The sequence below is a fragment of the Physcomitrium patens genome, chromosome 21 (genome assembly GCF_059467195.1).
Source record: "Physcomitrium patens ecotype Gransden chromosome 21, ASM5946719v1, whole genome shotgun sequence".
NCBI lineage: Eukaryota > Viridiplantae > Streptophyta > Bryopsida > Funariales > Funariaceae > Physcomitrium > Physcomitrium patens.
In genome coordinates this window covers 14,719,653-14,747,516 of record NC_143430.1, presented here as the reverse complement: position 1 = coordinate 14,747,516, position 27,864 = coordinate 14,719,653, and the positions used below count along the sequence as shown (strand labels likewise).

The 27,864-nt window shown below is 34.4% G+C and overlaps 3 protein-coding genes across 4 annotated transcripts; 1 reads left to right on the top strand and 2 right to left on the bottom strand.

Annotated features, from left to right (window-relative positions):
* Positions 1–352: 352 nt before the first annotated feature.
* On the bottom strand, positions 353–5,025 carry LOC112274471 (uncharacterized). Of its 2 annotated transcripts, XM_073529922.2 has the most exons (7): positions 4,340–5,025; positions 3,782–4,227; positions 3,001–3,125; positions 2,577–2,805; positions 2,036–2,089; positions 1,648–1,783; positions 353–1,363 (listed from the first exon to the last, which is right to left on the bottom strand). In XM_073529922.2, exons 1-7 carry the CDS (start codon positions 4,445–4,447, stop codon positions 1,175–1,177), a joined length of 1,287 nt encoding a protein of 428 aa, XP_073386023.1. In that variant the 5' UTR covers positions 4,448–5,025; the 3' UTR covers positions 353–1,174. The 2 variants fall into 2 exon arrangements, with proteins under 2 accessions (XP_073386023.1, XP_024359788.1); XM_024504020.3 differs by having other exon boundaries at positions 2,577–3,125.
* A 256-nt stretch (positions 5,026–5,281) lies between these two features.
* LOC112273972 (protein DELETION OF SUV3 SUPPRESSOR 1(I)) lies at positions 5,282–5,941 on the top strand. Its single transcript, XM_090245600.1, has one exon. The coding sequence runs from the start codon at positions 5,425–5,427 to the stop codon at positions 5,659–5,661; it is 237 nt and encodes a 78-aa protein (XP_090101726.1). The 5' UTR covers positions 5,282–5,424; the 3' UTR covers positions 5,662–5,941.
* A 14,466-nt stretch (positions 5,942–20,407) lies between these two features.
* Positions 20,408–24,523, bottom strand: LOC112273946 (uncharacterized). Its single transcript, XM_024503028.3, has 10 exons — positions 24,209–24,523; positions 23,421–23,551; positions 22,714–23,183; positions 22,484–22,542; positions 22,178–22,214; positions 21,933–22,004; positions 21,638–21,788; positions 21,338–21,493; positions 21,116–21,224; positions 20,408–21,008 (listed from the first exon to the last, which is right to left on the bottom strand). Exons 1-10 carry the CDS (start codon positions 24,381–24,383, stop codon positions 20,746–20,748), a joined length of 1,623 nt encoding a protein of 540 aa, XP_024358796.1. The 5' UTR covers positions 24,384–24,523; the 3' UTR covers positions 20,408–20,745.
* Between the last annotated feature and the right edge of the window lie 3,341 nt (positions 24,524–27,864).

Genomic DNA, 27,864 nt, shown 5'->3' with positions numbered 1-27,864 from the left:
TTATACTCTTGCCATAGTTCTCTTTCCAAACCTTCTTCTCAATTTATTTTTATTGTCTTCTCAACTTCCTTGTAATACAAAGTCCACAACCAGCTTTATGTGCTAGAGCCTGAATAGACACTGATGAGGTCATGATCTGCAAAAAGATGCATAGGAGGTTTCATCCATATCATGAAATTGATCCGGCATGTGTCCACACATACAAAATAACACAAGTAATCCTAAAAACAGAACCCTATCGGTCTTTTTTAAGTAAACTGCATAAAAAGGTCTTTCTTATATGCCTCACTTGACCCCTACTTATGCTCATAGGTTTCCAAGAGCAGCCGCTTGCAAGTCAATGCCAACAATCAACTTCGAAATTGATGCATCACTTGTATATTATAAGCTGATGAGTAAATCCAATGCGTTATCGTCATAAGATCCCATGAGCTTCATGGATAAAATAGGACTTTATCTCAGCTTCTGCGCTGGAAAAACTATGTGGTTGACCTCCTCGAAGGATACAATCAGCTACAGTAACTGTCAACTGCCTAGCTTCACTCTAACAGCATGTGTAGCACACTACAACATGCTGCATATACATGCAATCCATAGAAACGAATACCTCCAGAGCCACCATGCAGTTTACGCTCATCAAATCGTGCCCCGGCTTGGTCTTTGCTCCAAGGACTACACAAAGCATACGAATTTGACGTGTGCGTACCTTCATGAACACACTGGACTGAAAAGAATATTAGACCATAGCGGATACTGCTGAAGGAAACTTCATACTCAGCAGCATCAACCTTGCCACACATGGGCACGTCAGCTTAAAGACTTGCAACGCGATTCAAGGAGGCTTAGCCTTCGTCGGTAACCATTGCGCTTCAAAAGCACAGATGACACTGCTTCTGCATGAGAATTCGATGAGTCGACCCAAAACATCTACCTGCGGCTTCCCCTCCAATTAATAGTGTGCAAGAATCATCCTAAGTAAATTGGTTGAAAAGGCTGGAGGCGCTAAGGAATGAGATGTTGAAGCGGATTGCTGCGATCCTTCTGAGAGTGGTTGTAAAAGCAGTATAGGCATCGCCTTGCACCGCAGCCAACAACAGTGACACAGTAAACTATAGTTAATGCTTCCAAAGATAGTTGGTCTCCACCGTTTGTAGTTGTCCCTTTGCACCCACAGTCACGATTTTCTGATTATCATTGCCATCCTCGCAAATCGAACGCCGTCAGCTTCAGCAGAACTCAAGGCAGGATTTGTTTTTAATTTGGACTTAGCCTTGCTAGAAGTTTCGTTACCAAAACAACGTCGTAACTTCTGTTGTGTGAAAGTCATGAGAGAGAGAGTAAGATCATCTAGCACACTTGTTTCCTGTCAAGTCACCAAAAAAAGGATATGAATAACAACAGTGAAATGTTCACTGAGGAACATGCTGACACAGTCAATGCGATGCAAAGCAACTTCAAAAGTCACGAATCGCAAAACAGGCGCAATTAGGCCACCTACAAAATGTAAAATAAGTAGGATGCTCATAATGTGCAGTATCGAGCCGCCTCCATTCTAGCTCAAAACAAAACCTGATGTATTGGCCATACAACACCGAGCAGCAACTTTGATATCCTTAATAGTGGCATGCAGCACGTTTACTTACGCACCTGGAATAGATGGTCGACAGAGCGGAAAAGGTCGAGCTGGATATCGGAGGCCAATCCACTACGCTTTGCATTTGCCAATCCTGACCAAGTTGCTTGTAACACACTTCGTATGCCATACTTCAAAATGACTTGGCTCCTGCATTCGCTCCGGAAGAAAGATTTCCATTAGTACCTGAATTGCTATCAAAGGATTTAATTCTTGAGACGGCATGTATTCCTCATTAGTAATCAAAAAATGATCACAGCGAATTCCGTGAACTCTGGATCATCCTTCGAGCAGCAAGTTCCTGACCATGTAACATCCTAACGGGGTGTGACCCAAAATAACGGCAAGTGCAACAAATCTCCAAGGTGCAACAAATCTCAGCGACATCCGGGGGCAATATACCTGAAGCAAATTATCCCTTTACCATAAACTGTTGGAGTCGTGGCCAATACATTGCTGCACAAATTTTTACACACAACAAAAGCAGGTTAATAGTCAAGTGCTGAAGAACAAGATTAAAATCACCAAATTAAAAATCAGTGATCATTCATTCGAGCTAAACCGTTATTGTATCACCGCATTGATAATAACTCCAATATTGTCCTCCCAAATATGAAATCCCATTGGAAAATGAGAGTTAAGTCTAAAATCAACTATAAATAGAAGTATTGGTCACAAAACCTCAAAACTCAAGTGTTATTCCATCGCTGCAGACAAATACGCTTTCTGAGATGAATTGAGCAATTTATATCTAACAGAAGATGTTCACACCATAAAAATAGCATCTAGCAATTGAAAGGTTTATCCTATCCCGAATGTTCACAACAACGCCACTCCATCCAGCTAAACCATAATAAAAGAACTGAAAACTGTGGCTGATTGTGAAGACAAGCCCGGAATACAATACATTAATAATTAATAGAAGGGCAGAGAATAGACACACCCACGTGCACGCTCAGCCATGACCTCATGGTTTAATTCTGGGCAATGTGAAACTACAAGCATTAGCCATATCTTATACCGCCTCCATAATGTCAGTAGAAGTGTCCAAGTCTCTTGAACCTCAGCTTCATCCCAAAGGAATTCCTCCCGACTTCCCGAAGCCTTTGAATCCCCATCTGATTTCGAGGATAATTTCGGAAACACTTCAGGAAGATCGCCCTCAGCATCTTCTGTCGAGTTTGTCATGACATCTTTGTATTTAGAATGCCTCAAATGCTCAAGCCTTTGGACAGCTTCAAGAATAATAACTGCTATATGATCAGCACGATCAGAAAATGCAGCTCCAAAAGCTTCATATAGAAGAGACCAATCGTTAATAACAAGCTTCTGGGTTAATGAACGAAAGATCGCAGAAGGGTACTCGCCATCCGGTTTTCCACGGTTCCACCAAGCATCGAGTGCTGATCGAATAAAATCATAACCTCTTCGGAAGACTTGAAATCGAACTCTTAGATCCATCGACATTGCAGCATTTCGTATTTCCATCCATCTTTACACACGCCCACACACATGAATCCAGTGTTAGTGAAGATAATCCATTATACTCATTCGGTTAGAAATCCCTGCACCTAAGAAACGGGAAGATTACTATTTGAACGTCATAGTTTGACGATGGGATAAGCAACATTGCATAGGTCTCGAGACTGCGGGGGGGTGGGATACGGGTAACCAACAGCGATCCAAGTAATACTCCAGGGAAAAACTTGGGGAGAGCACATACCAGAAGGTCATGCTTTCAGCCCCCAAATGTGGTAATAAGCCACGCAACAGCTCGTATAGACCTGTCAGGAAATGCCTTCGATTACGCTTGACTAACATATTATTGCTTCACGGATCTATTGAATTATAAACAAAGAGTTCCTTTTAATATGTAAGTATTTTCCATGTATGTATATAACTAATTTAAACAGACTGTTATTAGTTTCATTTACTTATTCTCGTTTCCAGCCAGAAGGAAACTTCTGTCTTCATGGACTCATAATCAGCGGGTTTTTAGATGTTGTTTCTTCAAAGATAAAGACAGCTATGCGGGCTCCCGCATCTCTGCAACAAACGGCTTTAAAGAACGCCTGAATATCTGACGAACTTCCACCAGTCCCAATCCTAAGCCAGAAAAGATAGACAGCACTGGTTCAAGTGACAAACCTCGGTAAGGCTCCAGGAACATTTGCAGGCAAGGGGAGGTGCCCCCAAACATCCTCTTTACAAGCGACTCGGTGCCATCGTTTGCATGTTCGCATGCTTGAACACAAATCCTTCATATTCAATTTCTTGAACACATATGCCAGCAGCTCATCGTCCATCGAGTCCATCGGACAACCCTCAACTGGTGGAGTAGTGGGATCCTCCAGTGCAGACGAAGCTCTGCTTGGACCTGCTGTGTCTGTGTTCTTGACTTGCTTGCCTCTCTTGCTTGGTGAGGACTGGGGGTCATCGATGTATCCGGATGTAGACGGCATTTTGCGCTTTCCCCCTTGGAATATGTCACTCTCCCACCCGGGAAACGCGAAGCTTAGGTGAGACGAAGTCGGTTCTTCAATTACGACCGGAATCTTCTCACCGACCAGCTTAGCAGACGCCACCATCTGCGACTAAAATGTTCACAATCGCAAAAATGTCAGACTAACTCCTGCCCTAGTAATGAGTGCAATGTTATCAAGATGAAGTGAAATAAAGAATGAAGTGGAATTGACTTAGCCTTACCACCGGGAACTTGGCATAGGTGGCGGCCAGCTCCATTTCTAAAGCAGCGTCCAAAGCATCTTCGTCCCCTTCCTCGATGTTCACAATGTGATCCAGAGGCTCATCCATCGCCGCAGCCAGTTCAAGCTCTCTCAGGCTGAACTGGATCGTGTCTCAATAAGAACGTTATTCTTGGTTCTTTTAAGACAGGAACGGCACTAGCTACGGAAATCTAATTAATTGCACAGGCTACGTGGTTATTAATTGGTCCCCTCTGTGGTTTTCTTCGTGTTCTATTCTAGGTTGGTTCGGGTCGAAATGTCAGTGCACCGAACTCAAGAACAAAGAACATCGTCGAGTTCCTAAGCAATTGCCATGCAGAATTACACCCTCGAAAAACCCTAACTCACTATCCACACTCACACCTGCGGGGAGTTTCACTTGAGCTTAACCCAAATCGAAATATAAATGCCCAAATTGTTTTTTAGAAAATTGGTTAATGCAGTAAACAGACTCATCCCGCTTCAAAGCCCAACACTGTCACGAACAAACCCCACAATCCAAAAACTTCAAACTGACGCCGCAGAAAAACACAGACGAACAACAGGTAATCGTGAGCACTGCCCAACTCCCCAAAATTCCAGGCGAAATGCACAAGGTCATCATTGAACTCGCAATCCCACAATCCCACGAATTTGTGTGAAGTTTGAGCGATTCCCGGGGACCAGCGAGCTTTCCATAAATAAATAAATGAGAACGGCGATGGAAGCTAGGAAGTTTCGACGAAGGCACCCCTGGATAGGGAAGGAAACTAACTGGTTCCCATGTACCTTCTATCTGTCTGTCTGTGCTTTGCCCTACACTTATTTTCATCCACATAGGGATGATAGATGCTATTCCTTCATCCACAATTATATTTATGTATATCTTTCTCACTAGGTCATGGATGTTGTTGTCTCGGAGTGGAGGTGGGTTGGCTCATTCAGTGTTCAGTTGTTGAGTGCGCAACCTCGAAGATATTTACATTGCCCTCCCTCCCTCCCTCCCTCCCTCCCTCTCTCTGTGTGTGTCTGTGTGCGTGTGTGTGCTTGCGTGGGTGTGTGGCTATGGCGGCGACGGCGAGCACTGCCGCAGTGACAACGAAAGCAGACGCTGCTCCGGAGGACCCCAAGTTGGACGCCTTTGAGGATGATGACGAATTTGAGGAGTTTGAGAATGAGGTTTGGGACGACGCTGGCGACGCGAAGGGTGCTGTTCAGCATTGGGAAGATGATTGGGATGACGACGACGTCACAGATGATTTCTCCGTACAGCTTAAAAAGGAGCTTGAGGCCGAGAAGTGATCGAAGTCCTCTTCTTCATGTCTGTGGCAGTTTTGAGATTGTAAATATGTGTGATAAGGTCTGACAGAGGGGTGGGAAAACCTAAAATTACATAAACTGAGAAATTTCCTTCAAATAAGTTCCCTTTACGACACTAGAAGGTAGGGCGTTGGGTAGAGATGTATGCTGTTGTAGGCGGCCCTAACAATTTACATGGTTTCCTTTTTTCGCCCTGTATTTTTATGAACACTCTTAAAAGGTGTAATAAAAAAAAGAAAAAAGAGGCTCTATTTGTCTTCAATTACTCGTGGGTGCATGTCATTGAATGCTTCGAGGTTGTTTTTTCTACTTCTAGCAGAGTTGATCTCGCGATCGCCCTACGAGTTGGGATTAAAATTATGAACCAAACCCCCACTTGGTCGATGTTGCACATACTAGGCTGTCCTCATTCATAGCAATCAATTCGGAATTAGAAAATTTGAAAATAGAGGCAAATTTTTGGGCTCTGTTATGCTTCTACGAATGGATTATTGTTGCAACTGTGGGATGATGCGCAAAGTGCTGAGAATCTCAATCTCCTAGGTTTTGGATGCTGGACTGGGCTGGAGGCACACAGGCAAGGTGGGCATACAAGTAATGGTAGCAGTGGGTTCCAGAAGATTGCTCCCTGGTGGAAAATCAGTGTCCATGATCATCAGCAGCATTCGTGATGGATCGGTATCACCCAAGTCAGCAATGCCAAATGGTGCAAATTCCCAAGTGCCGTGCTGCATTCGGGTGCCGTGTATTTGTGGATATACACATGCTTCTGGTATCCTCGCTCTGCTTGTTTCTCCTTCACAGTTTTGGTTCGGGAAGCTTTCAACAACTCATGTGATCCAGTTTAACATCATGCGTCGGAAGATGCATTCAACAGATTGTTAACATCCTCTTGGGGGGGTAGTCAATTCTATCATCTTTAGCTCTCCATTCTATCTTAAATACATATATATATATATATATATATATATATATATTTATACCTTCATTTTCTAAGTTCAAAATATTTCTACTGTGGTTGCTTGGTTTTTCTTTCAACACAACCCTAAACTTTGGCTTTAACTTGTGTCGAACATTATGTCTTTTTTATGTGCAAAATTTAGCGTCAAATTGTTTTTTTGATTTTAATACATAGGTAAATCTTTGTGTTTAATATTAAAGTGTCCATACAAACATGATCAATCCTAGATCCCAAGAAATTTAGTATTGTATTGTATTCACATGTTTGAATGAATTTACAGACTTAAATCTGATATTTGTTTTACAAGCAATGTGTGTACAGTTGTAATATGACTCTTGAACAAAAAAAACATTTATCACTTTTGAAAACAACATAACTGTTTTATTGCAGATTATCTCCAATATCATGATTAATTATGCATAAATTTAATTGTAATCAGTTCTTTATCTTTAAATATTTTCATTTTAACCATTCAAAAAACAATGTGATTAATTTTTAAGATCTATGTTTGGTGCATAATATTTTAAAATATGCTATAATTCATTCATATTATAATCTTATCAATTATTATTAACACATATTTTGTTGTTGTAAATTATTAACATTCAAACATTACACAAATTGAACAAATTTGGCTTCAATGACATATTATGTCAAATGATTAAAATTCTATTCAAGAATTAGTAGGATATTGATGGCTACTTCATGAAGTACCTCTCATCAGAAAGATGTTGCTTATTTAGTCCATTTCTTATTTATTTTGGATAGAAGAACTTCTCAATTTGGATATTTAAGAAGTTAACAAAAAGATAAGATTCAAAAAATCTATATTCTTTAGAAATCTAACAAGCAAATCATAAGTCCATATGTTGATGATTCAAGAATTATATCAAAACCTTAGTGAGTATTACTAAACAATTTAACTTGGCTTTACAATTTAATATTATTGGATTAAAAATATAGCCTATTCAATTAGATACTACAATTAGATTAGACAACTTGTGAAAATAGAGATTATCAAACGCAACATATGGTGTGCCATAAACCGACATCAAATATGCAATCTACTATCAATGAAAAAAGCCTAACAAATACATCCTTAAGTCAATCAAGATTTGGAACATTACTCTTTGAAACTCAATTGGTGCATGCTTGAGACTAAATAAAAGATACTTCTAGTAATAGAGTTGATCTTTGTTATCATGATCCTCTCTCTAAAATGTTGTCCTTATCCAATCATCTACCAATAATAACAATTGATGGTAGCCAAATTACAAATCTAGAATATTAAATACTCAATACAATCTCAATGCATTAAATAACTCTTCTAGCATTGACATTGGATATCAATTTAATTTAATCTTATAGATAATTGTATGATAGTTTCTACACATTTGATTTTCTATCTCATTGTTAAATATATTCTTATTAAAAGACATAATGGTAGAATAAGTGTGCATATCATTAAAAAGCTCAAGTAAGCCAACAACCAATAACTCTTGACAATAAGTCTTTACACCAACTTTTTCTAAAATATTGAATTTGCAAGATCATCAAAGAATTAGATAGTCAGCTTCTGATTGAATATGGATTAATTCACCTTTGTATTCTTTTGTATTCTTAAAACTAAAAACAAAACAACTACAACATAACAAAATAATGGCTAATACTCTTTATTCTTTCACATTATTAATATGTGGACCCAAATCCAATGGTTAATCATCAAACTCTTTGGTTTCTTTTTTCACCACTAAAGCTATAAGGGAAGATCATACTACCTCTAATTGCTAATCCACATCAAAAGAAACTCCTATGCTACTAGTATCCTTGCTTATAGCAAATGAAGAGGCTTTATTATTATTATCTCGATTCAAATTTACAATGTCTATGCGTCAAGGATAAGAATTGAAATAATATAAATAAATAAACGAACCATACATCATAGAAATATAATACAAGAAAAAGAAAAATTATATATATTCAAGAAGAAATTAAAATAGTTATTGTTTAAGACAAAAAGACGAGACTCTTAAAACTAGACTAGAAGCAAAAAAAGTACTAACAAGAGTGAATATTGCCTCACTCCTAACTCTATATATTCTATCTAACTACGAAGCTATGAGGTAACTTTCTATAAGCTACATAACATGTATTCAACTTATAAGATAAATATCTAACTTGTAAGACATATTTCTAAAATGTGTACAATATAAGGCTAACTTGTTGTCCAAGTTTTAATCTATTAATTACCTATAAATATATATACATCCAAATCCACATCTATAAAGCATTTGAGAAATTATGCAATAAGATACTTTAATTTATAATCTATTTTTCTTTATTTCTACCTACTCCTACTTATCTAAATAAATATACTAATAATTACAGATATTTGTGAAATCATAGGATATAAAATATCTTATAAAAAGATTTACAAGCTTATATCTTAGGCCTCTATTTTTATAAAAATCTTAGGCTAAAGTAGCAAAAATACATTTAATACAAAGCTCTTCTATTTTATGCCACTTTAAGCAAAAAAGTAACATCTATTCTTCTACCATAATGACTTGTGGTTCTAATATTACAATTGCTGTCTACCTTGAAATAAGTGGGCAATTATGTTGCACAATAAGACATACACTACAAATGCAAATTAAGGTATTGAAAGTAAATACTTAGTTTAACAAAAAAATAATGTTAATACTCAATGAAGTCATGAATTTTATATTGCTTATAGAAAAATCTATAGTTATTTCTTACTTATTAGTAAAAGGTTCTTTATAGATTTAAAAATTAGCTTATTAAATTTTACTTGGCCCACATGTCTATTATATAAATGATCTAAGGTATGTCATTAGTTTTAAAAAGACAATTATTGATGCTTCTAATTTGTTTATTAAAGCCAAAGGTGACTCATCATCTTTGATAACAATTAAAGAAGTTTGGTGGTCATGTAAAAAGTCATTTTCTTTGTAATTGATAGGCAATTGGACTTAAGGTAATGTTGCATTAAGGACCAATGATGCAACAAAGTTTGATTCAAATCCAATGGAATCAATGAATATAAGAACTTATGGTTATTGTATCCACAAGGAATGAATGACAAAATAATTGGTGTATGTACTAACTATCCTTCCAAACCTTTATTTAAGATTCTTAAAAAAAGAATATATTTTAAAAATATACCATAGCTATATCAATTGGTGGATAAATCATTACTAAATAAGCTTCATTAAGTTTGCAATAAGTAAGAATTTTCCATCCTACATCCAATGCCAATATGCAAATGAACTTGGCCAAGCTATCCTACAATAAGCTGGTCTCTATGATCCAACCTTTCCAAGTCCTTATTACTAATAAGACTAATATCTTATAATAATTTATTAAAATAATTATAAATAATAAAAAGTACTAGTTATTTAAAGTATAGAATCAAGAACCTTTGCAAATGAAATAAACCACTATCATAAACATATTTAATTACATAAATAAGAAGTATTAGTTAAAAAATAAATGTAAGTAGATTTAATAATTCCTTATATTGAAGCTTTTTAGAAGCTATATAGATGCAAATTTGACTTTATACATGTTTGTAGTTGATTAGTTAGACACATGTCTTGTAAGTTAAACTTGTATTGGAGGTCCTATAGAATATTGCCATATAACTCCTATTTAGATAATATATATAGAAGCAAGAGTGAAGCCTTCTTTATTCTTGTCAATACTTTTTTTGTTCTTAAAATAATCTCTAGTCTTCTTATCTTTAATAATAGCCATTCGAATTCTAATAGAATATTAGTTTTGAGTGAATGTCTACTCTTTTTGAATGATACAAGAATATATTGAGATTTTTATTGTTTGTAGTTCATGTCTTTGACAACAACTTAGTTAAGTATAATTTTTTTATCTATCTAAATATATTATTTAAGCTTCAAATCTATTATAGATATCTAACAAGAAGATTTAAAGAATATTATTAGAATATTCTATTATATTTTAAAATATTTAAGAAGGTTCTGAGGATATTTTAATAAAATATTTTAGAAGGTTTTTTTTTTTTTTTTTTTTTTTTAATATTCTAATAGATGATTCTAAAAATATTTTAAAAATATTTTAAAAGATTTTAAAAGGTTCTAAAAGGTTTTCAAACTATTCAATTAGATTCTAAAAAATTCTAAGAAGATTAATAAAGTTGTCTAAGGAGGATCCTAGAATTGCTTCATTTTTAAGGAATATGAGAACTTCTTAAGGAATTTTTTAATATCTAATATATATTGGACTAAGGTTAAAAGGATCCTTAGTCTTGACAATATGTCTCTTAAAACTCTAATTCACTTCTCTTAGTATTGATCTTATACTCGTTTAGTTTATTCTAATTCATAGTAGCTTTCTTATTAAAATTCTTCTATTTAACTTCTTATTTGGTCTTCTATATAGTATATCCATAATAGTTTGTTGAAGCTGCTCTCCTATCAATACTAGAGCTTAATCCTTGCTAAAAGAAAGTAGATTATCCTTCTTCTTAAAGGCATTTGAGTACTTTAAAAGTTATGGATTATCTTCTTTTAAACTAGTTTTTTTTTTTTTTTTTTTTTTTTTTTTCTTTTAAAATATTTAGAAGAAAAGATGTTAGTATAGTTGAATCTATTAAGTTCAAATTAGATACTATTATGAATATAATAAATGCTTTATTTTATAGAACTATTGAAATTATGAATGTTTTGCAAGATTTCATGGAAATGCAAGACTTGAAGTAATTTAACTTTTGATACAACAACTTTTTAAAGCTTCTACATCTAAGGAGGTAGTGGCACCTGTATCTCAATAAGAAAACTCATTAATTCAATAGCATAAGGAGTATCAAATTAATCTTCTAAAAAAATTTAATGCTACATGCTCTAAGTTTCAAGGATTTGTTAATCCAATTTAATTAATAACTTTTTTATAACTTGAATGCTATTTAATAGAAGAGTTGCTACTTGGTCTAGTTAGACCTTGTTCATAGAGTAAGCCTTATCTTGATTTGCTCCTATATTTGAATAAAGATCTTTAATCTTGAACAATTTTGAAGCTTTTTTAGAAGCATTTGTAGAGGCATTTGGAAAACATGATAAAATTCAATAGACAACAATAAAAATTTGCTCATTACATTTTCATGTTGTAGTTTAGCTACTATGTAAAAATAATGCACAAATAAATCTAATATATAATTTACTATAGAATGTAATGAGAGCCATGTTTTTAGATTTTAATTGATTATAAAATATGATTAGATTGCTATTTTGAAATAATTAGTCTAAAAGAGCTATTATTGAGATTGACTTTATATTAATAATAATTTATATATATTTAGAATCACTTTTATTTGATATTAATGTCTCTTAAAATCTTATTTTATTTTTTATTTGATGTTTAAGGCACATATGATATAAAATTTATTAAAAAAAGGAATAAATAAGGATTTTTTGTATAAAAAATAATAATCAGGATATTTATAAGGATGAATGAAGATGGATGATAAAAATATCCATTCCTATTGGCCAAAAGTCATGCCCAATGGACTTCAAAGAGGCTGCTTGAAGCCTTATTGGGGATTAGAATTATTCTTTTGAGGACAATCAAATATTGGAGGTTAGGATCGTTAAGTTTAGTATTTTGGATATGGTTTTGGTAAAAAAATTATATAATTTGGAATTTTTGTGAAGGAGATATAGGCACTCAAAGTCAAGGTGTTGATTTTGTATCTATTGTCACTCTTTGAGGCATAATGCATGCATATGAATGGTTTTTGAAGATCAATTTGTGCAATTGGAATTTTTTTTAAACGATTATATTTTTCTTTTAAAAAATAAAAGGTTTGGAGTTGATTTGAAGGAGCAATGAGTACGTGAAGATAGCATTTCTAAATTGAGGTTCATTTATGAATCAATTTCATAAAGAATTTGGTTTTAGCCATATCTTAGGCATTTGGACAAATATTTGGCTGAAATTTTCTATAAATGTGTATTATTATATTATTAAGCTATATACCAAATTTTTTAGCTTTTAAATTTTTTATTTTTGAGATATGAAGAAAATAGTACTTGGGTGCTTATAAATTGGGGTTTGGAGTACTTATTAGGAATTCTAAGATATCAGATGGTCTAGAGTAAATTTACAATTTATTTTTTTATAGTAAAATTTAAGAATAAATGCTACATTATCTAGAACTTTGAAAAAATTGAATGATTGGATCAAGAGATATAAAATTCTAAAATTTGGGAAAAAAATCCTTTATAGAAAAAAAAATGTTTTGAGAAGATTTTACTATAATTTGAACATTTTATGCAAAGTAAAGGGATTTTTGGAAGCCAAGACTTTATATACATGTTAAAGATGGAGATATAGAGCTATGAAAAAATTATGATATAAAGATGGATTTTTGAAAAGAAATTATAGGTTTTCTTTGAGATTATTAGAAATATAACTTATTAGCAAATAATTAGTTATGATTTGGTATAGCAAAGGATATTAAGACATTTGTAGATGCCTTAGAAAGCCTTATGTATAAACCTTCTTAAATATAATCATTTTTTACTATTAGAATATCTTTTGATATTGTCGCATTTATTTATCTTTTATATTTAGAATAAATCTTTCATTAGATCTTGACTAATAAATTAAATCTAAATTCTCTAAAACTAGGTATCTAATTTATTTTTTGATAAAAAATTACTTTATACAATAACATCAAGGATCACGCTTTGTATCAGTTTATGCATCTAATTTTAAATAATTGATTTATAACATCAATTGAGTTGAATAAGCTCTTGTGCACTAATTTTATTGACAACCAAGGAATGATGTGAAAGACATATTATTATTATTTGATCTTCAAACACTTAATAAAACCATCAATTAAGTTGTCAAGTTTAATAATCAATTATTTCAACATCGTCAAGATCAATGCTCATGGACTTTAATAAAGCAATGTACTAAAAATTTGTACTATGCTGGTTCAAAAAATATATTGCTTTTACATTCCTAAATTGAGGATATACAAATTGATGTGGCATGATTTAAATTTTTTATAATAAAATAGAAGAAGTGTCGATTTGAATAAGATTTATACTTATATTATAATGAAAGAGGCTAAAAATCTAAGAACTATCTAAAGAAATAATGTAAAATCATGACCACAAATATGATCATTCAAAAAAACAAAGAGGCCCAACCATAATAGAAACCATGCACTTAGATATTCCAACACCTTAAGTTTATTAAGGTCTCTTTATCTTTGCATAGCCTACTTATTGTTTTATTATATTTTTATTTTTTGGCCTATAAAAACTTCAAACAAATACCTTTTTAGATTCAAAAGCATCTACTTATTTTTTACATGAAGAATATATCAAATTTCATAAAACCCCTTTAGTATAGAAGTCAAAACATGTACATATAGAAATAATAGATGGTTGACCTTTATCTTTAGGTAATATTATTTATGAAACCATATTGCTAGAAATATTATTAAAAGGCCACAATGGAAAAATAATATTTAATATTATTAAAACTTTATCCAATCCTATCATTTTAGGACTTTTGTGGTTGGAAAAATATAATCTGTCTATAGATTGGAGGTTTCATAAGATTAAATTTCCTATAGAATTCCTTCAAATAAACCTATCAAGCAGTCATCAACTACAAAGCCCTTAATTTTTAGAGCAAGGGCTTTTATAAAGATGGCTAAGAAGAAAATATCATTTTTCAATTATAAAATCCGAGCTTATAAAGAATTAAGCTTACTAGTAGCTATAATAGAGTAGTTCGAAGAGTTTCAAGATATTTTCAAAAAAAAAAAATACTGACATATTATTGAAGTATCTGCCATATGATTGTACCATCAATTTTTAAAAATGGACTCACCCACCATTTGGCCCAATTTTTAATCTATTATGGAACAAGCTTTTGGCATTGAATGATTACATCAACAAAAATCTTATAAAGAACTTTATTTGACATTCCAAATCTCTAGTAGTTATATCTATATTTTTTGTAAAGAAAAAAGATGGATCTTTGTAAATATATCTTGATTATTGCGGCTACAGTAAAATAATATTAAAGAATTATTATCCATTACTATTAATATTATGAATTTTATAAAAACTTGATCAAGCTAAGATCTACACCAAAATAAATCTCCATGAAATGTACAATTTGGTGTAAATTAAAGAAGGAGATGAATAGAAGATAATATTTTGGAAAAGGTATTTATATTTTGAATATAATGTTATGACTTTTGGATTAATAAATGCTCTAGCTAAATTCCATCATTTGATGAATGATGTTTTTTAAGAATTTTTGCATAAGTTTGTTATCTGCTATCTTGATGATATCTTAATCTACTCCAAGATTCTTAAAAAATATAAAGAATATATGAGATTATTCTTACAAAAGTTATGAAATATAAGTTTATATGACAAATTAAAAATATATATATTCTATCAATCAAAAGAAAAGTTTTTTAAATATATTATATTTAATAAAGGCTTGTTGATAGATCCAAAGAAAGTTCAAGCTATAATAGAATAAGCAATTTTAAAAATATTACAAGATGTATAATGTTTCTTTCGATTTGCTAATTTCTATTTGATATTTATCAAGAATTACTCCCAAGTTGCTGCTCATCTTAATTGGTTAACATCCAAAGACAAATTCAAATGAGGACCTCAAATATAGAAGGCTTTTTAAGATTTGAAGGCACTTTTTATTAGAGTTCTAATCTTAATACATTGAGATTTGATGAAAGCTTTTAATTTAGAGACTAATACTTCTGACTTTGTATTAAAAGTTATATTATTATAGATGGAAAATAATAGAAAGCCATATCTAGTAGTATTCTATTCTAGAAAGTTTTCAATTACATAGATTAATTATAAGATTTATAATAAATTTTTATTTTATGATTATAGATTCATCAACTAAAGATTTATTAGTTTGTAATATCAAGTAGTATTCTAATAATGATAAATTTAAGTTTGTAGAAGATCTTTTATATTTTGATGATTGTTTATTTATTCCAAAAGGACCAATGTAACTTCTTATTGTTCAATCTCATCATAATTTTCCAAATACATAATGTTTTAGATTTAACAAAATATTAGAGCTTATCTCTTAAGATTTCTAGTGGCCTCAAATGTAGAAGCCATAAAAGACTTTGTCTTCTTGTATAACATCTATTCAAGATCCAAGAATTTTTGATATTATTCTTATAGACTTCTGTAGCCATTATTAATTCAAAAGCGACCATGGTCTTCAATATCAATAGACTTCATTACTTGTATACTTCCATCAGCTAAATTTGATGCTATCTACATTGTTATGGATCAACTTAAAAAGATAGCATATTTTTTTTTATATAAAAAAATAATTTTTGGAAAAGAAATGGCAAGGCTCTTTCTTAACAATATATGTATATATATTGATATCATAGCTTATTTGATGATATCATTTTTAATTGAAGACCTCAATTTTTATCAAAGTTTTAAAATTTTCTTTTTGGCATATTAAAGATGGATATCAAACTTTCATCCACTTTCTATCTTTAAACTTATGGTCAAACAAATTAAATGAATCAAATTTTGGAATAGTATTTACAATGTACATCAAAGGATAAAAATCCAATAGTTAAAGATCTTGCAAAACAATTGTCATAGCTTCAAATAACTTTAAAGTTCTATTTAAAAGTAACTTAAGATTCTTTCAAAGCATCTTAAGAAAAATTTAGAATAGAATTCCCTATTTTTTGAGTTGGAAATAAAGTATGGTTTTTTGACAAAATATGAAGACCAATTGGCCTTGCAATAATTTGGACCACCAAAGACTAGAGCCATTTTGTATTTAAATCAATGCTATCATCAAAAACCTAAATCTATTTTAGGATAATTTTTTTATGAATTTTCTATTGAGATATTGTATATATATATATATATATATATATATATAGATAAGATTTTTGTTACAAGAATCTTAGGATTTAGTGTATCTAATTTACAATCCAATATGTCAAATTAAAGAGTGTTTATGGAGTCTTTAGATCATGAATCTCAAGTTGAGCTAGAGTTGGAGCTATTCTTATCACAATTACTAAATCAATTGTTCCAACTGTCACAACCTTCACAAGATCATCCTTGAAATAAAGTTAGATCTTTTCAAAGAAATAAAATGTCCATGCTATAGTTAACTCAAGCAAAAAAACATCCAAAATAATTCTCGAGCTTTGATCATTTTATTGTAGATTGATACAATAGAACTTAATGAAGCTGAAGTTACTTTTCATGGATGTTTTGAAGGCCTTAATGCTAGCCAAGTCTAAAGAATATGTCTTCTATGATCATATAAAGGTGGCCATTATTGCTATCAAAGTCTACTAGTCTATCTTTTGAATAGAGATAAAAAAAAATAGAAAAATAGAAAAACATATATTATAATTACTATCAATTTTTTTTATTTTATTTTTTTGAATTTTTACAGATTTGAAATTAATAATTGCTATAGAACTTAGAGTTAAAACGGGAGGCAATGTTATGGATATCTAACAAGAAGATCTTAGAAATATTCTTAAAATATTTTATTGAGTTTTAGAAGATTTTAGAAGATTTTAGAAGATCCTTAAAATATTTTAGTAAGTGATTCTAGAAGATGATTCTAAAAAGATTTCTAAAATGTTCTAGAAGATTCTAAAAGGTTTTCAAAATATTATAGTAGATTCTAAAAAGTTCTAAGATGATTAAGAAAGTTATCCAAGAAGGATCCTGATGTTGCTTTGTTTCCAAACAACATGAATTTTTTTCAAGCAACTTCCTAATACCTAGTATATATTAAAGTCAAGACTAAGGAGATCTTTAGTCTTGAAAACATGTCTTTTGGAGTTCTAGCTCACCTCTCTTGATATTAATCTTATATTCATTTGGTTTAATCAAATTCATACTAGATTTCTTGTTAAAATTCTTTTATTCAACATCTTATTTGGTCTATTGTATAGTGTATCTATGATAAAATCAACACTTAGATGGCTGCCAAATTGTTGTCAATGCTTGTCAATGTAATTATAATAGTAATACCTTTATTTATTTTATATTATTAAAAAAATTATACAAAGATGGACAAAAAAACTTTAGAGCATATCTAAGGATTCTAATAATATCACAATTTCTTAACATTGACAAAAGATCTTAAAACAAGTTTTTAATATAGGAGGTAGGTCCTTGTGGTGCCATACAAGAACCTTCAATTGAATCGGTACATATAGTTCTTTAATACTAGATCTTATTACAAACTTATTTTTTTAAAGCATTGAATTGCATAATAAATTTGATGCCAATGCACTGCAATCAAATATGTTATTTTCCAACAAAGTCATAGAGGAAGCGACAAATGTCATTAAAATAAGCTCTATTTTGCTATCATGATCCATGTTGTTTTAGTTCAATTGTCTAAATCAAAATTAAAGGAATAAAATTCATATTGATCTATCACAATATTATAAAATGTAGTACTTTTTATTGCACACTAAAAAGTAATATGTAAATATAACAATTGAGAGTCAATGTATAATATTAATTGTAATTTTTATTTGGAGTTATTGGTTGTTTTCTTTCTACTTTTTGTTAAATTAAAAATGATAAGTAAAGGAGCTTCTAGATTTGTAGTGCTTAAACTCATTAAACCAAAATATCCATTTATAATTGATATAAAATATATAAATTGATATATCAATTTATAATTTATAATTGACATTTGATTCTTTCTATATATTAGCTTATTTAAATCTTTAAAATATTTTATTCAAAAAAATACTTCTACCTCCATTTCATTAAATTATATTGATGTGACATATAGATAATGAATAATATTCTATAATTAAGTACAATAATAAGTATTTAAGTACTAAAGAATGTTCTAAGGTTTTATTTCTTGATAATTGAATATTAATCTTAAGAATGATTGATAAAAAAATTAGCTGGATGTGTTTGTAGAATCCTAATAGTTTAGCTAAGATAATTCAATACAAATTATTTATTTAACTTCTATATATCTAAAAAAAGATCATAATAAGATTTTAGGAGGTATCCTAGGTAATCAATCAATTCTTATTACATACATTTGTATTTATACTATGAAACTCAAAACAACACAATTAATATTTTAATAAAACTACTACAAATTATAATTTAGAAACCAAAGCACTAAGCTCATGCTACTTAATATTTTTCTTAAGACTCTTCTTTCTAAGTATTACAACCAATACCTTTAGTCTTTTAAGCATGTATTAAATATTTTTTTCTTTGATTCTCCTAAAAATCTATGGATCCTCCTTTCTTCTTATTTTTTATTTATTTTTTTTTTTGTTTTTGCTAAATCTTAGAAAAGCCTTTGCACTAGCAATAAATTTAAGCATAAAATTATTAAAGACTTATCAAGACTACTTAGAGAACTAGTTGGTTCTTCTACTTGGTTTAACCTTGCCTAATATTCAATATCTAAATCTAATTATAATTTATCTAAGTGACCAAGTAACATAGATGGACATAGGCTTGAATCTCCAAACAACCTCGAAATCAAAACATATGTTTAGAATAGATCAAGCTTGAATTATATGCCTCATTAAAAAAACTCCTACTTGTGAATCATATAGAATGCATTTAGGTCACTTACTTGCATCTATTAAATGCAAGTACATAGCAAGAATGGTTGTCTAGCCACTATCCAAAATCTGCAACTATTTCTTTGTGACATATCTTGTTTATTAAATATAATTGACAAAATTAGAGGTTTGACTATTGTATTCTTCAAATATTGAAAAGTAAGCTTGAATATTAATTAACACACGACATCCTTAAACAAAATTTTATCTAAGCATTAAACAAACTTAATCATAAGCAGTAACAATGCCTTGAAACCAACACAATCGTTGCACAATATTTAAATTATTGGACTGTTGAAAAAATAGTCCTTGTAACTGACACACTATTTCTCCATACTTTAAATCCTTAATAGGCTTGCTTACAACAGCATCTTACATTTATTTTGATACTTATATTTATATTTATCCGATTCAACAGGAGAATTTATACCTAGCAAAATTATCAATATGTTTTAATTCAATACTGTCTTAACATTAAATGTTTTATCAAATAATTATTACTGGTTGATTTTCTTTAAGATAGAAACATTTATATAACGAAGTTAATGCGGATGATCAATGTGGATGATCAATTCAAGATAGATGACAAGTATGTAAATGAGTTCTACAATTGGTCTTCATTTCCTCAAATGAATGGACAGTCGGCCTTCATCCACACCAAGAAGGAGGAACTAAATATCTATACAAAGAAATATGCTATTCACGCCCAAGTTAGCCAAATTAGATGTGCTCAACATGTGGTTTCGCTACCATTTCTCTCGGTCATTTCGATTACAGCAATTTCGTTGTGTATACTCATTGCGCTTGTAGTTTCCAGCCAGAGATACCTATTCGTGACCGATACCATGAACAAGATGTTAAATTATTGTGAATTGTTTTTACATGCCTGACTTGTTATTATTGAGCACACAGAATCTTATTTTTGTAGACATTGGAACGGTCAGCAACAATGTATGAATTTCATACGTCTTAGATAATGTGCAGAAAGCTCATAACTCATCAGAGACAACTGATTTAATTCGTTTGTAAAGAACTGCTCAATCCCCAATTGTTCTCACTTTGAGAACATAGTTGTTGAAATGTTTTTAGTCAAGAAAATTCTCATACAGTGTATGAATCTTTTGATGTCTACCCAAAAGAGCGGAAATGGGCATTTTACATAGAGTACAATCGAAACAAAGTCCGGGACATGAACCTGAAATACCTCTACATAACCCTTAAATACCTCTACGTAACGGAAGGGTAACAGTGAAAGGAAAAATTTACAAAAAAAAAAAAAAAAAAAAAAAAAAACACACACACACACACAAAACAACAACAACAACAACAACACCAACTTGCTAAAAACAGAAAACCGTCAAGCATCCCATCCAGCGTGCACAGACACGGGTCACTGATGTTGCACAAGTGCCTAGCCTGTTCAAGGCTTCACGACATTCGTGTACTCTGGGTCACGTCTGCTTGCATAGTGCTCCCTCTTGTTGCGATGGTTTGCGAAGATCCAATCGAACGATAGCAAGGTCAAAGCGACGGACAATAGCAAGAGAGGAATCCAAAGGTTCCGAATAGATTCGATCGTGGGGGGGCACTGCTGCGTGACAATGGTGTCAAACGTGTTGTACACGACGGAACAGTTCGTTAATGCAGTTATCGTTGGGATGATGATCTCTAAACTCCGGCCAGCTGCAAGAAACACTCCCACACTGTGAGATTGTATGCACTTCAAGATATCAAAAGCTTCTGAAAAAAATTAGTCTTAGACAGAGTGGAGACAAGTTCAAATGGGGTACCCGCGGAGAAGTCCCTGATAGCTGCATCATCCGATGGAGTCACGAAACGACGTTGAGATAGACAAGTGGTAGTGACTGGCTCCACGTTACAGACATAAGGTGCCAAAACCTGAAAGAATGTGGAGAGACACTTGATCAATAGGGGATGATCGACCTGTCGCGTGCTACACAAACGCAGTGAAAACCTTGCATGAAAACAATGAGGGTGGATCCAATACTCACTTCTGGTAATCCAGCAAGCGTCACTGTGCCAGATGGACAACTGGTTGGGTATACAAGATTAGGAGCTGGACCGATTGGATCACACAGAGCAGGTAAGGAAACGGATGGTTGTACACCGGCACCCGCTTGTCGGAGTCCATTGAGATTACCATTTGCCTGCCAGATAGGAGTGAAGCAGAAATTAGTTGCTTGTGCAAGGTTCTGCAACGATGTCAAGAACCAGCACATATCATAAAGCACACCGATTATTTGAGCAGGACATGCACAGAGAGCTAAAGGAGGTAGATGGAATGTACGCACCCGGACAACAATGTTCTTGACACCCTGCTTGACAACATTGGATGCTCTAGCAGAAGTTGCCTCGTCCACACAGGGAAGCAATTCAGCTAGTGTGGTGTTTGCAGGTGCTTCAAGATACTCGGCAAAAGCTTGGCATGTATCCGAAGTTACACTGCAAAGCCACCATTAGCTACAATACAGAATTTACTTACTTGATTTCTAAAACCCCGCATTAATTTAGACAGCGAAATCGAGGAGACTAGTAGTAAAAGTCAAAAGAATTAGATGAAGATGGCTGGGATACTACATAACATACCTGTTGGCAGCGTAGAAAACTCCGAATAAAATCCACGTCAATACAGCAATCAGCCAGCCGATCAGAATGATCCTGTGAAGCACAGCATACGGTGGTTTCATAACAGCTGGAAGAAACCACTTCATGACGAAAATGGGCCTGCCCATCTCCAGAAACACTTGATACTACAAGGGTAATGACTTAACTCATCATAACCTAAAAATAAAACATGATGTGAATTATTACTGGAAAATGAAAGTACTTACAGGAAAAAGATGGTGCTCCACCCCAATAATGCCGACACTGCAAGAGAAAACAAGTCTCATGTCAGATATGCATCGGGTGACAGACGTCGAGCAATCAAAATCTAAAACTAAACCGGCTTTAATAAACGAGAATCTTGCATTCAGTAAGGGAACTTTATCAAAATTCTAAAATAAAAATATATTAGACAATACACACACACACATATATATATATATATATATATACACACAAATACATATATCGAGAGAGAGAGAGAGAGGGAGAGGGATTTTTAATGCACGGCTTAAGGGCGAGAATAGTCTTACAAAGTCCTGCAACGACGACGAAAAGAGCCACAGACAGGAGTACGATCAATGCTAACTGTCTGAATTGAGGAAAACGGTGCTCGGGGTCAGTTTGCAGGTCGTCAATTGCAGGATTTTACACTATTTCGTGGTTTATCAAACAGGATGAAACGTTGGGAACCAGCGGTAGGAAAACAGAACCAGCAAATACGAAGGGGCACCCAAAAGTTTTGCGACGGGAAGACTCATACATTGCGTTGATGATCTTGTTGAGATTGCGGATGTTGTCACCCACTATGCGGTCAATGTTGTTAGCTTGAGAATTCAATTGATTCACTGTATTACCAAGTATCCCATCATTCAACCCCGGAATGTTGTACTTGCTGGTAATGGTATCTACCTCCGACAACGTGCCCGTCACATTGCGGACAGCACCTATAGCGTCGTTTGCGGAACCAGCTATGGTGTCCCTCACCTTGAAGGCACGGGTATGGAATTGCCTGTTGCGGATGTACATCGTAACAATGACACCAATGGCGAAGAGTGACAGGAGCAACGCCAGAATGCGAGGAATCCAGTAATACGCAGCTGAACGGCGCTCAGCAACCCTAGCATGATTGCAGCAGCAGAGCTTACAACAAGCGCCAAGTGTGACGAGCACTCCCAGCAGAAGCCATGCAACACCAATAGCAAAGCCGTATATTCCAGTGAACCCTGCTGACTGCAACAAGAGATCACGTTCGTCGTGGACATGAATAATAATGAGATGTCGAACAGTACACAATGTTTGTACAACTGTACCGGCAACTGCTGATGCACCTGAAAAAACCCACATTAACGACCTCTAGAACTGATCCTCAGCAAGAACTGATTCGAGATATCGTAGACCTGTGCTACTTAGACACTCTGCATCTGCATCTGTGAGGTGGCAAAGATTCAGAGAACGTTAGTGCTATACCGCCCAGTAATGCACGTTGGTTACGTCATATCCACCTCGGTATTTTTGGAAACTATCCAGTGGGTCCCTGCGGTCTCCTTTCACTGCCAATAGTCGAGATGCATTTGATCGAGCTTGCAATAGCACACGGCCTGCAAGAGACAACCATGAAACGCTTGAGGACAATCCTAGGGCCCATTCCAAGCAAGAACCTGGAAATCATCCACGATGACAAATCAAGCCATTTGAGTGACAAAGCTAACAGTTGAATCAAATCGACCCTTCAGCATTCTCAAATCGTCGATCGTGTCTACGCCTTAGAAAGGACTCATTACATGGCCATCACTATTTCACGGAATGTCTCAAAGGAGTAGGAGAATGCCAGTCCTCTTTCTCAACAATTTATTACAAGTTGGTCACTTCACCACGGGGAGCTGAAGCGCAAGTTGGAATTCAAAATCCATCCCACTGCCCCAAATGTGAAGGTTCAATATAACTGTTCGGTCTATTCGTGGCTCCCAGCAGGTCGCAAATGCCAAGTTGCAACAGGCACATTCCTGGACTTGAGCCTGGTCAGGAACTCGTTGCGAAGTAGCTGGCACGGTGTTTGAATCCTTCCGATTACAAAACGTGCCGTCTTGAAGAATTTCTCAGTGCGGGGGTTCAAAAATTGTTTCAGATTACTGTCAACTGTAAAACTTAGATGCGAAAATCAACTGCATTCATCTTTTCAAATTCTTTTTCGGTGACGCAATCGAGAGCATTGACTCTCTGCTAAAACAACAAACATAAGGATATCTAAGGCGTACCATGGATGTGACCACCGTTAAGGTTCACGAACTCCGAGCTCCACTCGAACGGCGAAAGAGACTCGACTACCAAGGTGTTTTTCGAAATAGCTCCTTGAGAGGAAACTTGAATAAAACACAGTAGTATAATAATCGCCAGCCATTTCACTGAACCCATTCCACGAATCCCCGACATGCACCTGATCCTCAGCTTGAAATTGAACTTCTATCGTCGCAATCTCCTTCTCCTCTGAACTAGGTCAACGCTTGAACTCTCCCGCACTACCGGCAATTACAAAAATAAAAACTGTAAGTCGCTGGAGGTCCTCCAACACCAAAATCAGGCAGTCTGTCCGATGTAATTAGAGGGCAACGCGGCAATCCGTGCAAGCCGCCGACCAATCCTCTCACCAATCGGTGTTTAATTTTTTTGTTTTGACGTCCGACGGCCACCCTGGAAGATCCTCAAAAAGATAAGTTGGTCAGATCCAACAACAGCGAACGCAGACAGAGAGCGTGCGTTGGATCTTCAAATCCAGCATGGGTAACAGAGACTGTAGCTGTTGGTTCCAGCAGGAGTGCGAGATGAATTGGAAGGGGGGAGGGGGCGGCGTCGGCGGCGGCGATGAATGAGGGCGGTGCAGTGACGCTACAGGAAACGGGGCAGATTGTTCGGGCTGGTGGTTCTTAATGCAGGCGGGCCGAAATAGGGGTAGCGATGGCAACACCCTCGCTCTCTCTCGCGTAGAGACAACATCGACATCATCATCAGCTGAACCACACTGCCTGCGCTCCGACGATGGAGCCGGCGTGGCACTTCACCTGGCGCCTGACTGACTGACATCGTCGTGGTCACGATCCTCCTCCTCGTCGGCGTTCCTTACTGAATATTTACACACTCTCCCCCCCCCTCCCCCTCCCATTCCTTCATTCATTCATTCTGCGTAATCTTTCAGTTTTTGTGCTCTCCTTATACATGTTGTTGCGGAGTGTTATTTGTTCTTAATAAAAAAAATTGAAAACTATGCCTTCGACTTCTCACAAGTGCTCGTCATTACACAATTTTTCTGCACTCATTTTGTGCATTTGACTAAATGTGAAGAATTCTCTGCGTGATAAATAAGTAGACAAACACTCACTCTCATACACGCACACACACGCACTTAAAAATAGTTGGCAAGTAATGCTAATGATATGTGACACGTGAAAAGTGATGTTTGAGGTTACCAATTTAAGGATTTGCAAGTTGGCTAGATGCAATTGATAGATAAACCACTCGCACTGCAAACATGCTGCATCCTTTCACACTTGAATTCTGTCAAAAGACCAAAATTCATGACAACTCGTTCGATTCCTTTTTACTTACACCAATAAGAAGATGTTAGAGAGAGTAGACAACTGGGATGAAGTGCATTTTGTTTGCTGTTTTTCCCCAACTCATTAAATACTTCGTGCAAAGATGAAAGAAGGCTGTTTTAACGTTTATCCAATGGGATGCCCAGGAGATTGGAATATATCAACCCAAGTGAAATTTATAAGGGAGCATGAGACCAGGGTCTTATTGCCACCTTGGCAGTGGCCCTGGTCTTTGGCTTAAGTGCTTCTGTTCATGTGCTGTGCTAAGCAGCTTATCCGTTGCAATGGTCCATTGAGGGTGGGCTGTCCCCAATTTCAGATCCACTTTAAGCTCCACAGCAAAAAAGTTTCTCACCCATTTGTTTCCCTGCGAAAGCCGAGTTAGCAACTTAGCACTCCAAATTGGCTCACACCCAATTTGTCCATATTCGTTGATGTTTATCCAAACTTTACTTTTGCAAGTCAGATGTTGGAAATTTCAGTCAATGGTGGAATAATGGGGAAGGCAGATATTGGAATGTTCCAAATGTTTCACAAGTATCGCATCTAAGCTATCACTTCAGACCCGAGATACAAAGTTGTATTTTCCGGTATGATAGAGATAAGAGTGCGTTATGTTAAACATATAAGAACAATTTTATTGTTTAGACGCTCAGGTGTGTCGGCACTGAAGGTACAGAGTCAACACTAATAAAGTCAGAGTTTGATAAGGTTAACAGTGGATAAATGTATATCTATTTTTAGTACTTTCTAAACTTTCATATTTTCATGCCTTAAAGAAGTTCTTTTGGATTCAGGTGACATTGCAGAAGGCTTGCTGATTCATGTTGATAAATGCAGAAGGCTTGCTTTCTCTACATGTTGTCAGATCGTTGTTACATGAAAATGAATTACGATCATCTTATGGTGAACGCTTTCTAAATATGACATTTTTGAAAAAAAAACTAGTAAGCCAGAAATATTATAACTTTATTGGACTAGTTTTTAAAGATATATGCATTTTCAAAATTAAACACACAAAATCTAAAAAAATCTGAATATCTTGTATTGAATAGTAAAAGTCTTTGTAAAATTCTACTGTTAAATTATATGCATGTCTTTAAATAGGTCCTAAAATGTTACTTTGGCACTCATAAAATTCGTTTCACAGTAAACTGAAACAAAGTATTATTCGCATGAGTTTGGAGGTCACCAATAGATGGAAATTATGAATTAGCGGAATGTATAGTTTTTGTGTAGTGCAAAATCAAGGAGAACTGGTCTCGATGGGTGTTTTCAACCAGCCTCAGCTTCCCTCTTTAGCTGCGCTTTTGCGTGGACCTCTTCTCTAGTGGGTCAGGCGGGTACTCACTGTTACACACATTTGGAAATATTCGCTCTTGTTGGGCTTTGCGTGCATATTCTTGAGCATTTCGAGTCGTTGAATGCAATCAGCAATGGTGGTGATCAGCCACAACACGGGTAATTTCATTGGAGCAGGCATTCGCATTGACAGTTCATTGCGAATGGTTGGGTATTGCGAATTGAGACGGTTCTGCCCTTAACCCTTGAGGGTGCAGGGTAGAGTTCACGTGATTTGAAAAGAATGGGAGAACCCTTAGTATTGTAAAGTGGGTTCACAGTTATTCAAAGTAGAAGCATTAAAGTTCACAAGGTGCTTGTACAGGAAAGTACATGTTAAAACTACATTGTCAAGGATTTCGACCAATGCAAACCGACGTCAGAGTAAAAATGAAAGGTAAGGCTGCTGAACAACAAAGCAGAAAGGCTAGAAAGTTAGATTGTGTAATCTGATGTGCTAGTTATCCATGGATATATAAACTACAGTTGTGAGGGCCGGCATAAATACCGACCGCTTTTTGGAGGACTGAGAAATGTATCAATGAGCCGAGAATAGAATGAGGATGTAAACCCAAGTCTCTCGACAATCAACTTTAGGAGACTAGCATTTATGTCATCCTTAAAAAACAGAACTCCTTGCTTGTCACACTTTAGATCTCTTCAATAACATGATAAGCGTGCAACAGAAAGATGTGTTACTAATCAGTGTGTTGTTCGAGACCACACATCATTTTGTCAAAGTTACCAGATTTCGATGCCATGGTCTGTCAAATTGTACAAAATTTTCGTGTGTACACCTAACGCTTTTGCTGCATGCTGGATAGGTCTTTGAGGAAGCCATTCACTGGCTCTCAAAAACTTACTCCAGAATCTAGAGTAATGTTCTAGAAACTGATCTGATTGTAGGTGGATGCTACTTCATTGCAAATAGTCAGCATATTTCACCACTTAGCCCTAAAACCTAATCCATGCAGAGGAAA